Raw genomic sequence first — 18,356 nt, 5'->3', positions numbered from 1 at the left:
AAAACCTGCTGGAAGTGACTTGCTCCCAGCCTAAAGTGCAAAAACATTCTGGACTGCCTATTCCATTTTTATTTAGTAGTACACATCCTGAAGGTCTATGGAACAGATCCAATCATCCTGTTCCCAAGAAAGGAAGTATGAACTGTATCATTTGGAACTGGCAACATTGAACTGACTTTCTTTGGAATCAAGAACGTTGAGTACATTCCAAATCCTCTCGTCTAGGGGGAATAGTCGACCCGATTGCCACCAGAGGTGTGCAATCGGGCCTCTGTTAAGGAGTACGAGTCTTCTTTTGGCTTTTCCCGGTTAGGGGTCGCCACAGCAGATCTGTCCACTCATGATTGGCAGTGCCCGGCACCCAACCTTCCACAGAAGGCACACACACTCCTAGGGCCAATTTAGTGTCCAATCCACCTACTGCACATCTTTAGGAGGAAAGCGGAGTACCCGGAGGAAACCCACGCGACTACAGGGAGGACATGCAGACTCCGCCCAGAAAGCACCCTAGCTGAGAATCGAACCTCTTCCTGTGAGGCACTGTTTAGGAGTATGAGTAAGGTCTCCCAAAGACTGGGACACTAGATCCTTGGTTCTGTGGGTCTCCTCTGCCACACTGGTGGAGTCTTCGTGAGTAGTTTCCCCCTTAGCCTCTAGGATCCCTTAGACCCTTGAGACTTTTTTTGAGCCAACCCTCAGGATATAAACTTTGGGGGGGGGGGGGACACAAAAAAACCCTCATAACCTGAATACCATGTCTTTAACCTTGGGTCTAAAAAGGGACATTCCATCAAATGGAGTACTGACAATACACTACTTCAAAGGCTCCACAAAGTCAGAGGTGCATCCAGGCATGCCTCATCAGAACCTGCCAACCTACTCGTTCCTTCAGCTGTATGAGCGAGGAGTCATGGAAGAATTAACTATAGGCAGAGTTCTCAGCCAGTAAGTTATTCTCCCAAGCTCCCTTAGCTACAGCTCAAATATCTGACAACTCCTTGAGCAGACCCCTTTGTAATATAGTACAGTAGGAAAGATAATTTAGCAATGGCAAAGCAAAGGTCGCTAAGACTCACTTCCCATATCTACCCACGGCTCTGGAATCTTTACTTGGAAGATGGATAGGGGAACTCTTCCCATAGTCCCTTATTTGTAGCTGCCACCACCATAACATCTACTGAAACCCCTTTTGCACAAAATACAATTGGGAGCTATAATCTTATTTTGTCTCGGGGGGGGGGGGGCTAACTCAAGGGAGTCTGCCATACAACCACAGAAAGAAACTCTTTACTCACCAGTGAGAGTGGGGAGTACTGAGCTGCCTGTTTGTCCTCAGAGGAGTGGTTAAACACAGTAACTGGTAATTCATTGGCCATTTTGGGTCATTTCCTGCCTTTTCCAGCCCCCTGCTTATAAAGCACGCTTTGGCGGGCTTTTCTGGCAATAGAGAACTCAGCATAGCTCCTCGTGGTCCCCTGCAGAGTTCCTAGAGCAGCAGAGAGCAGAAAAAGCGACTTTCCTGATTCTAAGTATTTTTTAAACATTTTTATTGCTTTTTTCGACCTTTTGTGCATTTCGACCACTGTTTCTACCTATATTATTGTGATATTACATGTTTTCTCTTTTTCTGAGCTTAATTTGTTGACTGCACTTCTTAGCTTAAGTTTTGCTTATAAGTTAACCTACAGGCTAATACACTCAATTGTACTAGCCTTTGATAGCATTTAGTCGAAAAACCAAGCATTTACTGTATTTTCTGTGCGTAAAAAAAACTTGAAAAAAACAAAAAAATACTTCTGCTTTCCTAGCTAGTTGTCCCAGTGATCAGATTTTGCGGATCCCTGGGCTTTGTATTTGGTTCCTGTGTTCCTCCATTTTCTTGTGTGGCCAGAGGGAAGTTTCTTTACTCACCAGTGAGAGTGGGGAGTACTGAGCTGCCTGTTTGTCCTCAGAGGAGTGGTTAAAGACAGTAACTGGTAATTCATTGGCCATTTTGGGTCATTTCCTGCCTTTTCCAGCCCCCTGCTATAAAGCACGCTTTAGCATGGAGTTGCCACAAGAGCAGCGGCAGTTAATCAAGGTTTAACTATTCGGGCTACCTGAAGTCCACTCTTCAAATTTTCCCTTAAAAAAGCCTTCCTTGAACTGTACTGCTGATCAAACAAACGTATTCTATATCTAAAAAGTTCAGCTCTACTTGATTCCTAAGTAACTATTCTCTATCTGTAAAGCCTAGCACTTGCTCCTAAAGTACTTTTTACTTTGATATAGCACTTTTATTGTACATAGTACCCCACCAGCCTAAAACCCCTTTCTTGATCACCCACACCCCCCCGGAGTCTTTTTAAAAGTTTTTGTCTATTCCTTCTAGCATGTCGAGGGATCAGTTGCTAGTGTCCTCTCCTGCTCAGCTGGTGAATCTGGGAATATGGGGGCAATGTTACAATTGCCTCATGTACACAGACAACCCTCTCCTTCTCCCACAAAACACAAATACATGCGAGAGATGCAACTATACACCTAAACTGGAGGCTGAGCTCTCTCAACATAGGACTGGCAAGACCAGACAGGAGAAGGTAAACACACACACCACAAACCCAGTCTCACATAGTACCATCACAACTTCAAATCATACACAAACACACAAAGACATACTCTGAGGTTCTGATCAAAAATATACCAAAACAGCAGAGGCCACCAAAGCAGACACCCAAACAACTGCCACCTCAGGACACAACACATGCACCACAGTGTGCCAAACAGTCACAGCCCATTAAGGCCAAACACAATGCCAGACACACTAGTCATTGGTGACTCGTCAGACACACAGACGTCCCGCTCACCAGATTGAGTAAGGTCACAGTAAGCTGCCTGTCGGGCGCTAGAATCCGCCACAACGCAAGCACTCAGGTCTCTCAACATCAGGTACAAGTACGACTCGGTCATTGGCCACGCTGGTGTGAACGACCTGAGACGTACCTCACTGGACTACATGAGAAGAGGCAGAGGAGCTCTCTGATTATGTAGCCCAGGCAGGTATGACCCTGACCTTGAGCAGCAGTATCCTACCTTCACCAAGAATTATGCCACAATACAGAGATAAGATGATCAGCTTTAATAATTGGCTTAAACTCTGGTGTCATTCAAAGGGGATCCAAAGTCTGTCTGCCTGGGATGACATCATGCTGGACAAGCCACGCTGCTTCGCAAGGGACGGTTTGCACCTGTCACCCCTGGGCTTCCGGATATTGGCAAAAGTTCTTGCCACCCCCATAGTGCCTTTTTTAGGCAAGGCTCAAATTCTAAACCTACCACCCTAGAACACAAAAAAGGAAAAAAACTAAGGGTAATGCTGCTCAATGCCAGAAGTCTCAACCTCAAAATGCACGCACTCGAGGCCCTTCTCAGTATGGAGAACATCGATGTCTGTGCTGTGACTGAAACCTGGTTCAAGGCTCCTGAGAGCACCCCGGCACTATCAGGTTTCACCTCATATCATGCGTTCCGGCCCCAAAATCCGGACACCACCAAGAAAGGAGGGGGGTGTCCATATTCATCAAGGACACCCACACCTCCAAGGTTGGTGGCAACGCACGATGCATCGGAGACCATCCAGGTGCAATTAACCATAGGCAATACTGCTCTGCAATTTGTAGCATGTTACAGGCCACCCTCTCAAACTCAGGAACCTCACATAGCTTTCCTGAAAACACTGGAGGGGATAAATGTATCTCCAAACACCATCATACTAGGTGACTTCAACTACCCGAATATAGACTGGGATCACTACTCAAGCCCCAACACTCTAGCCCAAAGGTTCCTAGAGTTCATAAACTCAAATGCCATGGAACAACTAGTCACCATCCCCACAAGAGGTGAAAACATACTTGATCTCATCATCACGAGCATGGGGTCACAATGTTAAACACCGGAAGTATACCCCTCACTGGTGAGATCAGACCATAAACTAATCTCACTGAAGTCCACATCCCGCCCCCACCTGAGATAAAAAAGACCACAGTGAAGAACTTCTCAAAAGCAGACTTCACACTTCTAAAGACTAGTGTGGTCTCTTTTAAGGCCCCCGAGCCCGCGGAAACCATTACTCAAGCCGCTGAATCACTTACAAATGCCTTCTACCAGCACCTACAGGACTGCATGGATCAGGCAATCCCAAATAAAACAAAGACTCTTTGTACCAAAGGCAAGCGTCCAGTCTGGTGGACCCCAGCCATAAACAAGCTCTACAACAAAAGGAGGAAGCTACTACAAGATGGAGCAAAATCCCTAAAAGGTAAGACACCTTTGATCATTTTAAGTAAAAAACTACGATCTCTCATAAAATCATCCAAGGCAAATTTTGAGAAAAATCGTCAAGGACTCGAAAGACAATCATAAGGCCTTCTTTAGCTATGTCAGAAACCTGGGAGGAAACTCCCAGATATGCTCAGAATTAGTTCAAAATGATGTAAAAAAAAAAATCACTGAACCTACAGAAATTGCCAACATACTGGCCGACAGGTTCAGTGCAAACTTCTCCCTCCCTCCCCCCCAAAATGAGAGATATCTATACTAGAGGATTGTAGCCCCCCCAAACATCTCTAACGCTCAGGTGAGAACTGCTCTCTCCAAGGTGAAAAACACAGCATCCATGGGACCAGATGGTGTCCCCGGTTGTGTGCTCCACGAACTCAATGAGGAATTAAACCCACAGTTAGGACAGCTGTTTAATCTTAGCCTCACCTCAGAATATGTACCCAAGGAGTGGCGTACGACAACTGTGGTCCCACTTCACAAAGGTGGTGCCTCCACCGACCCTAGAAATTACCGTCCCATCAGTTTGACAAGCCTGATCTGCAAAGCTATGGAGGGGATCATAATGGAATTCATAAAGACATAGGGGACTTGCAGACTTTGGATCCAACCCAGTTTGGCTTTGTCAAGGGCAGATCATGCCTTTTAAACTTGGTTGACTTTTTCGAAACAGTCATCAAGGCCACACAGCCTACCTCGCCCCACTCAGGTATCATTGAAAAACTCATAAGCTTAAATGTAAACCCATACGTCACAAGATGGGTAGCAAACTGGCTAAGTGACAGAACCCACAGGGTCAGAGTTGCTGACGCCATGTCAGACTCAAAGCCAGTCACAAGTGGTGTCTCACAGGGCTCAGTCCTGGGCCCACTCTTGTTCGGCATCTACTTTTCAGAAGTACAAGCAAACACAGGAGGGTTATGGCTGACAAAATTTGCAGATGACTGCAAACTGGGTGCAATAGTCGAGAACACATCTGACACAGATATCCTTCAGAAGGGTCTCATAGAAATGGATAACTGGTGCCAGAGCCATGGACTAAAGTTAAACGTCAAAAAATGCATAGTTATACCCTTCGGGAAAAATAAGGTTACCCCTAGCTACCATATAGGTGGCAGTCCACTGAGCACAGAAGAGGTTATCAGGGATCTGGGGACCCAGGTTGACAGTAACCTTTCGTTTGACAATCACATTGCCAAAGTAGCTAGGCAGACCTTCTACAATGCCCATCTGATCATGAAGGGATTCACATCTAGATCAAGGGAGGTCATCGTCCCCCTGTACTCATCACTCAGAGCAATGATTGAGTACAATGCCCCATTCGGAATGCATCTGACCAGACACCTGCAGCAACTGGAAAGGCCCCAAAAGTTCCTCACCAAAAGGATAAAGGGTCTCAAAAATGTCTTATGCTGCCTGACTGAAGGAACTCCAGCTCTATTCAGTTGCTTACCGTCTGCTCAGAGGTGTGCCTGACATACAAGGCCATGTCCAACCCAGAATTGATGAACATGCTTCACCTCAAAAAATCTAGATCCCTCAGAACTACAAGGGCGGGGGACTTGAACCTTGACACGGTTATTAATAGGATGTGCTGGAGGAACAGATTCATCACCCAAAGACACCCTATGCTGTGGAACAAAATCCCGATACATGTGAGGCAGAGCACCTCGCTGGCCTTGTTCAAGAGAAATCTTGACCAATGGATGGGAGATCGCAGATATACCCCAAGGATTACCTCAGTGTCACTGCTTGACAGAGGCACAGCAAAATAATAGACATAGTTTTATTCAAACTAAAGGGGTGGCGAAAGCCAAATAACTATGGGCTAGGCTTATAAATGCCCTTGGGCAGATAGCCTAGTATGAACCTATCAGCGGGCAAAGTGACCGAGAAGGTAAGATTGTCAGGAACCAAGGTCAACAAGATAAACTTCTGAAGGACTGTACTGCCAGCCACCTCTTAAAATTTCCACGATGTCTCCAAAGGCATCTTCAGGAGGTAACCATAGGGATCCCTCTCCCAGCGATCAGTGTCTTCTGTGGCAGACTCCTCAGTGGAGTCCAGGCATTTCCTCTTCTGAGAGGACCTCAATGGGACACCAAAATACAACAAAACTGTAAATAAAATTAGTGTAATGAAATCTATGCATTTGTAAACGGAGATCTTGTCCAAGGATCCCTACTCATTGATAGGCGCACAAGAGGCCCCAGTTTAATATCGCAACCGAGGACACTACGAGAACAGCACGCCCATTCTGCCTCACTGTAACATTACCAATTTACTTGTATGGGAACTGAACACTCAAGCTTTCTGCACCAAAGGAGTATGCCACCAACGCAGCTGAATACACCTTCACTATGACAAACTTCTGGACAATATGCCCGGATATTCAAATATCCCTGTCTACTTGAGTTGTGCATTTTAACTGCCAGATTAGTTTTTTTTTATTGGTATAAAAATATCAAATGCTTTCAGGAACATCTAATATTTTAGATTCCAAAACCAATACTGTATTGTGCATTTGCCAGAGAGAAAAATGTAGTTATTGCTTTAAATGAAACTTGTACAAAGACTTTTAGAAGTTAGTCATAGGTTCATAGATTAGTACTAGGCTAACTGCCCTTGCGAGCCATTTTAAGCCTAGCCAGTTATCCCTTGTGAGACTCAAACACTGCACCTTGTGTTTGTAAGGCAAACACCTTAACCATTAGGCCACCCTCCCAACCCTAAACAGTCTTTGCAGATCTTGAACCCAGGACCCTGTACACTATAGTCACAGTAGTTAACCACTAACCCATCACAGCAGTACATGGGCATTCAGAATCGTATAGCTGGAACACCTGATGTTCTTAAGGGGTAATTTGCATATATGTATCCCACATTACCTCCGAGGTTTTAAGGAATCGCACGCGTTTCTATGACCTTGCTACTCTTAAATCTCCTGACACAAAAGCGGTCAATCTTGTTAAAATTCTTGATTTTACCATTTTGGATCCTCAGTGGCTTTTTTTCTACATGGCTCTTTATACCAAGTACACTGCACCATTTCTACAAACTGTCAGTTTGCTCCTACACACAAATGCAGGTGTTAGACAAGCCAGACTGTTTAAAAACAGATCAAATGATAGCAGTAGTCAGCTATTTTTTTTTAAAAAGTGTTAATCCACTTTTATCACAAATCAGTGTACATATCTGATTATGGTTAAACTGGAGCTTTCCAGAAAAATCAAACGTGAAGCAAGAATAGTCTTACTAAAATATCTTTCCTGAGCTACATACAAGTTTCAAAATTTACATAATCTGGTCAGTAATTTACATCAGGATTTGCATTCAAATTGTTTTGTCATTGTAATACATTAAGAAATAGTCTAGGTTTTCAAGTAAAGGGGGAGGCAAGGATTTTTCATCAAGCATTCCCTTAGTTAAAGGGGACGAAGCATCAACGAGCTCTACTTCGCATCAATACACAACCGAATGGGTACTGGTCAAACCTTGAATGAATTTGCATGTACATGGCTAGCATCAGTAGATTTACATAGAAAAAGAAAAATTAAAAGTCAAGCAAGGCAGGCTTTAAGGAAATCCTACTGAAAAGTAGAGAGAAATAAATAGAAAATAAGATTTAGACCACAGTGAAGCTTAACTTCTTTACTGTTTCCATTTCTTCTTGTCCTCTGCAGCATGTCTTCTCAACACATCCATAAGCCTTATCTTAGACCTTCATCCTTAGCATCTTTTTCCCCAATATACTCTGCAACCCTCCTCAGCACGTCCAAATTTGCCTGTCTCAACCTTCCAACCTGGGCTGACCCTCTAACATACTTATTCCTAATCCTGTCATTCGTCGCACCCAGTGCAAATCTTAAACATCTGCAAATCTGCCAAGTCAAGCTCTGACTTCTGCCTTTTTGTCAATGCTCCAACCCATATAACATAGCTGGTCTCACTACCCTCTTTGTAGACCTTCCCCTTCACTCCTACTAGTTTGTCACAAATCATTCGACACTCCACCCATTCCATCCTGCCTGCACTCTTCACCTCTCTTCCACACTCACCATTACTCCGACTGTTAATCCCAAGTATTTAAACTCATCCACCTTCGCCACCTCTACTCCCTGCATCCTCACCATTCCTCTATCCTCCCTCTGATTCACACACATATTCTGTCTGTCCAGCTGACCTTCATTCCTCCTCTCTAGAGCACATCTCCACCTCTCCAGGGTCTCCACCTGTTCTACTCACTACAGATGTCATCTGCAAACATCATAGTCCACGGGGACTCGAGTCTGATCTTGTCAACCTGTCCATCACCATTGCAAATAAAAAAGGACTCTGACCGGATCCTTGCTATAATCCCACCTACACCTTAAACACATCCGTCACTCACCGCTGTCACACTACCCTCGTACATATCCCGTGCCACTCTTACATACTTCTGTGTCCCGACTTCCTCATACAATACCCCAACTCCTCTCTAGGCACCATGTCATATGCTTTCTCTAAATCCAAAGACACAAAGCAACTCCTTCTGACATTCTTTGTACTTCCAACAATCTGAGCAAACATTGCATCTGTAATGTCCTTTCCTGGCATGAAACAATACTGCTAACTAAATCACCTCCCTTCTTAACCTAGCTTCCACTACTTTCCCATAACTTCATGCAGACACTAATCAATTTAATAGTGAAATTGATAAGACATCAAATTGAGTTCAAGATGCATATTGTTCCAACAGAAAACCTTGAAAGACTTCCTAGATTACAAGTACGAAGATGCCTTGAATGACAGAAGAGATGGTCACAGATAGGGGAGAATAGATTTAAAAACTCTATAGTACACTTGAAAGATATACAAAAGGTATAAGCTAGTAATGCAAATGAATGTACCAGTGGCATACATTAAAAAATGAACATCAACACATTAGCCATAGCTATATGGGTTAGACCCAGCCAAGACTGCAACAGTGGCCAGCTTCCAAAACTTAAAGGAAACCTCCACCTTAAAACTTTTCTGTTCTGTTTTCTGAGCTATTTTAATGCTTCCAACACAAAGTGCTTTTTACAACTTTGCAATGAGTTTCCCATAAAATGGCAGACTGCCTTGGTAATGTGATATTGCGTTCGTTCCCTTCTTCCCAGAACACATTTCAAGTCCTGTTTACGAGTCTTGCTAGACATAAGAGGTGGTGGTTCTCTCATCATTAAGACAGAATGGCAAGACTGGGAAGCAGAGATCCAACATTACTTATGTTTCCCAGACTGAGCCTCAGCTTGTAGTACACACTCCATATTGATTCGGTAGCCAATTTAAACTTGATACATATGCCGCTCCAACCACTACTTGGCACTGCACTCTACAGTCAAAGCCCCTTCAACAGTTGTGTTCAGTCACTCAACCAAATGGTTACCCAGCAGACTACATGCTAGATTAAAAAGCACACTAATTGATTTCCACTTCACTCATGCCCTCCCTTCTGGAAGCACACTACTTTCATCAGTCTTTCATCCAGCAATAACTGCTTGTTGGCAACCAACCTCTAGCATGAAAAGATTTCAGTACTGGGTGTGCCCATCCAGATGGAACCACCAAGCCCAGTTCCCACTGTATCCTTGTAAGCTTGCTTTAACAAGTTAGGTAGCAGTTTAAAAACTCGAGCCGGACAGGCAAAGGAATAATTAAAAAGGCTTCTCCACTCACATCCTGAAGGAAGGTCAGGGTAGCTTCCACTCAGAATACCCACAAAGCAGAAATGCACAAAAATAAAGCTACATTAAAAAAAACTACCAAAATAATTCTTAGCAATGTGTCTGGAGCACACAGATGTAGTCATCAGGGATGGGACTACCGTCGCAAAACTTCTACCAATGCATGTATGAAGCACCCCTGGTCAACACACACCTACTCCTCAGGGCTGCTGCAGTGGCAAAGCTGCCAAATGATTACTAACAGATTCAAGAGAAAATAAACCACTGAGTCTCAGTGCTGGATTCCTTATGTAACACTCAAGACACTGAAAGCCCAGGATGTGCTACACTGCAGTTTACAATCACTGTTCTGTTACATCATAAACGACCAAGCTTGCATGTTAATATGCTTCAAGATCTGTAGTACTTTCAACACAAAACTACAGCTTATCCGCAAAAAAAAAAAAAAATTTGCAACATAGTATTCTATACCAAGATGCAACATACTATCACTGGAAAGGCGTGTTAACCTAATTTTCAGAATTACCTCAGTAATCCCTAATGTGTTTAAACCGCTGAACCGAAAGAATTTCACTTCATGTCAGTTATTTCAGCAGCTTTAAACTTTGGTCCCACATTGTTAACTCACCAAATACATTGATCATGTAAACAGCAACCAAGTCTGACAATTTAAACCAGTGTAAAATGTCAAGTGAATTAAGCATATTTCCAAGCAGAACAGTATCCAGCTTTTATTAATACAAGCTTCAAAAAAACAGTACTGACATTGTTACAAGTTGGAACATGGCAGAATATTTTCTGAAACAAGTTTAAACCAATACAAAAAGTCCAGAAGTCCATGATTTATAGTGAGGATTGACAATTCACATTACAACAGTTGTTTAACAACGCTTCCCTGTCAACCCTAACTCTGATGGGGGAAAACATTTTAAAAAAACTGCAGCATACCAATATAAAATGGGACCCCAATCTTTTGCACATCAAGCCCACCCCCAATTAGCTGCCTATTCAATCCATCAAAACCACAATAAGCAGGAAACTGTTCACTTGGTTAAATTATACTGCAGTTTTAAAAACAAAACTGGATGGAAAACCTGAACTGGTTTGGAGGACTTGTCCCATTAGAACAAGCAGACATTCTTGAAATCCCCTTGCAACACTGCCCCTAACATACGCAACTAAAAACAAATGCATTTATAAAACTCGATAAAAAATAGTATTTCAAACTGTACAGTCACCAGAAGTACACAGTTATTAAAATTTTAAACAGCATTTTCACTTCGAATCTCCAGTTCCCTCAGCTTTCTGTGCCTAAGAGAAAAAAAAAAAGAATGTAAATATTTCAACTGCACACAAGATAGACATTTGCCTCTCCCATTCAACACCCAGAACAGAGAATGAAAGCTATTAAGTCTGGCTACACTAGCCTAGTAAACTACTCAATGAGCAAATACCTCACAAGCACTCCAATGTGCAAGCATGGCTACATGCAACTTACTGCTAGTTGCAAACTAGCACGCACAACATACTTGTAATGCTTTTAAATATTCAAAAAGCATTTACATTCATCTTACCCCCCCCCCCCCACAATTTTACTGAAGGGGAAAAAATTCCAGTGGGCTACAGCAGGTATTCGGTTTAGCTCTCACAACTTTAAAGTTGGTTTTCTCAAGGCACACGATTATTCCCAAGACATGTCAACTGTTATACAGAAAGCATGTCATTTGCTCTAAAAGAGCCACCAAACTTTCTATCAAGGAAGGGCATCTAAAAATTACACTCAGATGAAGATACAAGACTACTTACTTACCTCCTTTGAGAAGCAAAATCCCTCTCGCTATGCAGCCTACAGCTGCATTAAGTGAGGGATAAAACAACAAAAAAAAAAAGATTAAAGTGCTGCCAAGTCCATGTGATGTGGCTTGAAGATCGGATTTCAGCATCACCAATATTAAGATGGCACTAAAAGCAACATCTAGATTCTGCACCCATCTCAAGGATTTAACTTTTGTACTAACCCATTTCCATTTTAAAAACCTAACAAAACTACTTTGCTCAATACCTGGTCTGATTTAGCTTCTCCATTCTCTGCAGGGTTATTCCCAGCTTCTTTACCTTTCTTACCCTTGGCCCCTTTATCGCTTTTCTGTAAAAAGAAAGAAAAAGACATTTAGTGCACACAAATTTAGACAACAAAAACCTTTCAACTTATGCCTTAACTTGCAAATTACTTAAGTTTTAACAAGGCCCAGGTGCCAGCAGTTAGGAAGCAAAAACTTGTCCCTCTCACATACAGGCAATTAAATACCACAGCGAAACATATCTAGGTTATCCCTTGCAAAGTATAGTATAACCTAACAAAACAGACAAGCTGCAGTGGGAGAAAAATTCGATAACCAAATCACTAGTGAAATCTGCAGCAGTGTCAGAAAAAGCAAAACTACACAAATACCCCTTGTGATGAGTAAAGTGCACAAAAGTGCAACCCGGTACTGCTAAGGGCTGCCAACCTATGCTAGTAAGTGACCACCACCCTACATCCCCAAACACTGTACAATTTAACTACTGTATCACTCTGCATATTTGACCTAGTCACATAACGTAAATCTTACCTTTGGAGCTGCCTTCTTGGGTTTAGGCTCTGGTTTGGGTGGAGCAGGTTTCTACAAACGAATGAAAGTAGAATGAAAATCATGCGTTCAGCTTGTTTTTTCTTAAAGTTGGACTGGCAGTAGCAAGTACATGCTGTCTCAAATGTGCTAGGATTTGAAAGAACTGCATGAAGTGATCCCGCCCCCTGGTAGTTCTATTAAAAGGGTACTTACAGCAGACAACCTTGCAGACCTCCTCTGTGGCTGTTTATGAGGGAAGAAAAAAAAAGCAAAACAGTTAGTAGCTTATAAAAATTACCACTTTAAGCTTTAGTGGTTTGCTGCTCATGATGTACAGCCTACACAAAATTCTTATATTTCAGTTCCCCAACTTCCCACTAAACAGTAGTGTGAAAAAATTACCTCAGCTACTTAACACTAATTAGTTCTTTTCCCAGCAGAACAAACCAGAAGCGTTGATACTAGACATAGCAGCTATAAGGCACTGGACAGCTCACAGTTCTCAACTCCAGACTGGCCAATTACACATTTAGTCAAAATACATGGTCAATAAACCTAAGAGACCTAAAGGGTCTGTGCATACCTCTTCCTTTGCCTTGCTCTTATCTCCCTTTGCATCTCCTTCAGCCTGCAAAACAAATCAAAGTTATAAACTGAATAGTTTGAAAAACTAATGCACTATACAATTATAGCTACAGTCAAGCATTTACCGAAAATCGTGTTAAATTAACACCTTATATGGCAGGTTAGTAATTCTAGATGAAAAATTTCAGAAAAGCACAGATGCACCTTACAGTATACACCAGAAATATCGTTCACAGCACATGTTTATAAACAAATATAAATGACAAATAAGACAGTCTGCGAGCCTCTGAGAATGATCAGAATATTGTTATAAGACAAAACTAGTAGATTTGGGGTATATTTAAAAACACAATCAGGTGAAGCCTGCTCGAGAGCAATGCCTTATTTCAGAAGCAACTCGGTAGCACAAACAAGCGGCAGTGTTTGTACCCTAGACTTCTCTACCCTGGTGTCTAAAAAAAAAAAAAAAAACACCTCTAAAAATCTTGCAATCTAAAACTGCTGTTAATTTCTAACTAGAATGCAACTAGTGTGTACTAAACTGGAACTTTATCAACAAATTGAGCTTTTCTCTCCGGCCCTTCGCTGAAAATGAGTACTACTCAGTCGGACTTTCCCAGTGAACAAAGACAAAAGCGGCTCTTTATTGGGCTAATCCCACTAGCCTAATGACTTTTTTCAAGGGATACCAGGTGGTAATCATACCAAGAGTTTTCATTTTCCACAAATATGGGACCTCTTACATCCACCCAAAACATTTCACGTCTCATCAGAAGGAGCACAATGCGGCACCCCCTTCTTGCTACACTTTGTCAGCAATCTCCCTAAGGGGGACAGAATTCACATATTTTGGTAATCACCGCAGCATACAAAAGGCTCTAAGTTTACAGAGCAATTGCCAACAGCCCTCCAACGAGAAAAACTATCAACACGTGAAAATGGCTCAGAAGTTAAAAGCCACTTATCAGTTTTGTTTTTGTAAGGTGTTGTTCCAGCCCTCTCCGCTACGAAAGCTCAGGCCACGAGCAATTTGAAACAGAAGTGCATAGTACTCTTAACAGTACTTTCAACACCCCCTGCTATTGTAACCAAACCTTTCATCGTAGTAGTAAGCCACTTCAATACACAGAACAGCACCACCACCATATACAGTTGGCAAAAATAAAACCGAGTTAGGGGTTAAAATACCAGTTTCTTCTAAGGTAGAATGGTATCGCTCCTTTTAAAACCAAATTAAAGTTAATATTTTACCGCGCGGGAAACGTTCTCCAAATCAACGGAAACTAGTGACGGCAATGTACCGCCCATTCTACAACAGATCCGAGGAGGCGGCTCAATACCATTTCGCGCCTTTTTTCAAATTCAAATCGTCGAGCGTGGGCGCGCTCTCAGAAATCAGACGTAAATAACGACTTCCCCGACATTTCATTAAATCACGTGGCGTTTTTCTTCAAAATGAAAAATTAAATGTGAATTATAATGATAGATTGCAGCAAACGTTTTCCAAAGCTGTCCTGAAGCATCCCAAGCGCAGGATTCAGAAACATACATATTTTGCTTATCGACTTGTAATAATTAAAGGGGAAAAAACCTAGTCTCAAAACTGCACTACAACGGCCACCAACAAACATGGCTCCTTTATCCATCTTGGCAACAACAAAGAACTAACTAGCGCCATAAATTCTAGTCCAAGCATACACAATATTTCTAGCCATACAACGTACGTTACGTATACACTTCAATGCTAATACTAAGCAAAAAAATAAAAAAAAATGTAAATCTTACAACCTCGTACAAAACGGGAAAGGCATCACGTGAAATTTAGACTGGTTTACAGCAAAACAATTACTTTTGAAGCAGAAATATAAAACGCTGTAACATCAGCCCATACTCCGATTCACAGTAATTTGAAAACCTAGAAAATTGCAACCAAAATTTCTACGAAGCTAACAAAATAAAGGAAAACGGCCTTGTTCGACTTGGGCCAGAGGAAAAACAGCCGCCATTTTTTGTCCTCAAACACAAGATGCTAATATCGCTTTAAAATATCATTACGAAAAAAAAAAACGGTTAGATACAAACTATGAACATAATTTTATTTCTGTTTTATGACATACCTTTCTTTTGGGCATGGTTTCTTATGTGACGAAGGGAGACACAAACAAGAAAAACGATAACTATAGTACACTGCACTAGTGAAAACAACCTTCGTCCAGGGAGTTCGCCCGAAAATTACTTGAATTTGGATGTTTATAAAGTTTTTATAGAAATGAAGATTCAAACCGGTTTGAACCAGCTTTTACATCCTCCGTTCTATTATTGGACCATTCGCCGTCACGTGATGGATGGGTATCATCGGTTCCCTTAAAGTGGTAGTAACAGTAGGAGGAGTTGAAAGCCACTCTGTCTTAAAGGCGCGTTTTTTATATAGTAGTATACTAAGAGGTATTACAGCTTTCTAATGATACTGGACAGAAGGGATAATCAGTACATTCTCACTTGAATGCAACATTAAACGCGTTTTGAATTTTTTTATATAGTCTTAAAACGTGCATGTAGCTCACGTATAGTTGCTTACTATATGAGAAGGATCTTTTGTTGAAAAAAATGTTTTTACTGAGTTTCTGATACTGTCGACAAAAAAAAACTTTGCAATTTGTGTCCAACTCTTAAGACTTCTAAAATCCTTTACAGACGTTACCAGAATCTCCTTATAGTAGTAGAATTCATAAGCGCCTAAAAATGGAAACAAAGGCGTAGTGTCATTGTCTCCCGCGCATTTACAACATATAATGTAAGTACTTGGGGGGCGCTTAAATCCAAAATTACCTTTTTGTGCGTGTGTGTGTAAATTTCTAACCAATTTCTTAGTATGCAACCGGAATTCAGTTTTCCCACCAATGGGAGAAACGAGCAACAAATTGTTCCATCCAAATATATCCTTACGCAACCATCTTCCTTCTTAGTAGCGTTTTTGTGTAGGACTTGTCTGGCATAAATTGGTGCGAGAATACTGCTGTTAGGGTCAGACCACACAATTTCTGGACAAATACGTACCATACTTACCAGCAGAACAACTCTGCACAGAACCAAAAACAGAGACTTTAAATAGCGCTGTTGTAAACTTAAAGTTGCTAGAATACAATGGTTTTGTACTACTATGCGTTTTTAAGGCTATGAAGACTGAAACTCAACTGGCTGCCATTACTTAGTGACCAAGCCTCAGATTTGCCAGAAAAATAAATTTTTATGAGAAACGGAACAAAAATATGAACCGGAAATCTAGACAGTTGAGAGTTGTGATCATACCTTAATGTTTCTCTTATCACACTTGAATATACTTCGTCTTTGTCCTAGCAAAGACAAGATAGATTATTATAACATATTATTAACATCTAAATATTCCTAGTTTATTTCATTGACATTTACTTACCGGGAAAATCTGACTGCATACATACATCTCAACCTCCACTTTGCGAGGGACAGTCCCTTTTTGGGCAGTTGCGTCCTACAAAGAAAATGTAAAAATGGCAAATGTCCTGAGATATTAGGACAAAATTATTTCCTATAGTTTATGTAATAGTTGCATAAAAGTTATTCTGTATCTGAAACACTTAGATGTTATATGAAACAGAATAAGCAACTAAAATGCTACAAGAATAAGCTTTTATTTAGGCAAAGAAGTGAAGTTCTGTCCTTTGTACTGGGCGTGGGTATGTTTCAGCCTGCCAAATCTGACCAAAAATGTCCCACTTTGGGCGTTTGAAAAGCTCGCAACCCTATCTTCTTAGCGCAAGAAATCCAGGACAAAACTTAAAATAATGGGGAAAACCCCAAACATAGGCACATATTATAGATATTGTTCTTATAAACTTAGAAAGTTGCTAGAATAAAATGATTTGTGTTAGCATGCATTTTCTTAAGGTTAACCCAGAGACTATCAATGCTATGGAATAGACTTCCCATGCATCTCAAGCAGAGCACATCACTGACCCTCTTCTAGAGAACTCTTGATGACTGGATGGGAAATAGAAAATTCACCCCGGGGATCACTCCAGTGGCTCTACTGGACAGAGGCACTGGGAACTAAGGTTGGGTGGCACAATGCCGGGGTAATCCTATGAGCTAGGCTTGTAAAGGTTCCAGAGTCATTAGCCTAGTTAATAGGTTCATACTAGGCTATCTGCCCGAGGGCATTTACAAGCCTAGCCCATCGTTTTGTGGCTTACGCCACCCCTTTAGTATGGGGAACTATACCCATTATTTTGCTGTGCCTCTGTCAAGCAGTGACACTGAGGTTATCCCTGGGGTATATCTGATCTCCCATCCATTGGTCAAGATTTCTCTTGAACAAGGCCAGCGAGGTGCTCTGCCTCACATGTACCGGGATTTTGTTCCACAGCATAGGGAGTCTTTGGGTGATGAATCTATCCCTCCAGCACGTCCTATTAATAGCCGTGTCAAGGTTTAAGTCTCCCGCCCTTGTGGCTCTGATGGATCTAGATTTTTTGAGCTGAAGCATATTCATCAAATCTGGGTTTGAGATGGGCTTGTATGTTAGGCAAAGGTCACCTCTGAGCAAGCGTGAAGCGACTGAACAGAGGTGGAGTTCTTTCAGTGGGGGAGCATAGGACAGATTTTTGAGACCCTTTATCCTTTTGGTGAGGAACTTTGTGGCCTCTCCAGCTGCTGCAAGTGTCGGGTCAGATACATTCCGAATGGGGCATTGTACTCAATCATTGGTCTGATGAGTGATGAGTAAAGGGAGACTATGACCTCCCTTGATCTAGATGAGAATCCCTTCATGATAAGGTGGGCAATGTAGAAGGTCTTCCTAACTACTTTAGCTACATGGGTGTCGAATGACAGACTACTATCAACCTGGGTCCCCAGGTCCCTGATAACTTCTTCTGTGCTCAGTGGATTGCCACCTATTTGGTAGCTAGGGGTAACCTTGTTTTTCCCGAAGGGTATGACTATGCATTTTTGGCATTTAACTTTAGGCCGTGGCTCTGGCAACAGTTATCCATTTCTGTGAGACCCTTCTGAAGGATATCTGTATCAGATGTGTTTTCTACTATGGCCCAGTTTGCAGTCATCTGCAAACTTTGTCAGCCATAACCCTCCTGTGTTTGCT

The 18,356-nt window shown here is 41.9% G+C and overlaps 1 protein-coding gene across 2 annotated transcripts; it reads right to left on the bottom strand.

The window, feature by feature from the left end:
* Positions 1-10,727: 10,727 nt before the first annotated feature.
* Positions 10,728-15,529, bottom strand: HMGN2 (high mobility group nucleosomal binding domain 2). 2 transcript variants are annotated; one of them, XM_044084230.1, is made up of 6 exons: positions 15,337-15,529; positions 13,218-13,262; positions 12,848-12,877; positions 12,635-12,685; positions 12,085-12,168; positions 10,728-11,333 (listed from the first exon to the last, which is right to left on the bottom strand). In XM_044084230.1, the coding sequence occupies exons 1-6, from the start codon at positions 15,349-15,351 to the stop codon at positions 11,298-11,300; spliced, it is 261 nt and encodes an 86-aa protein (XP_043940165.1). In that variant the 5' UTR covers positions 15,352-15,529; the 3' UTR covers positions 10,728-11,297. The 2 variants fall into 2 exon arrangements, with proteins under 2 accessions (XP_043940165.1, XP_043940157.1); XM_044084222.1 differs by lacking the exon at positions 15,337-15,529 and adding an exon at positions 15,008-15,045.
* Between the last annotated feature and the right edge of the window lie 2,827 nt (positions 15,530-18,356).

The sequence above is a fragment of the Protopterus annectens genome, chromosome 1.part1, assembly GCF_019279795.1.
Source record: "Protopterus annectens isolate FY-2018-M chromosome 1.part1, PAN1.0, whole genome shotgun sequence".
NCBI classification, from domain to species: Eukaryota; Metazoa; Chordata; order Ceratodontiformes; family Protopteridae; genus Protopterus; species Protopterus annectens.
This window is presented reverse-complemented; position numbering and strand designations above follow the sequence as displayed.

Excerpts from the sequence above, each read along its gene's own strand:
- HMGN2 (XM_044084222.1), bottom strand. The coding sequence starts at position 15,030 with ATGCCTTTCCCGTTTTGTACGAG. Across the intron at positions 13,263-15,007 it reads CCTTTCCCGTTTTGTACGAG|GCTGAAGGAGATGCAAAGGG; the intron begins GTTGTAAGATTT and ends TTTGTTTTGCAG. Across the intron at positions 12,878-13,217 it reads AGAGCAAGGCAAAGGAAGAG|CCACAGAGGAGGTCTGCAAG; the intron begins GTATGCACAGAC and ends CCTCATAAACAG.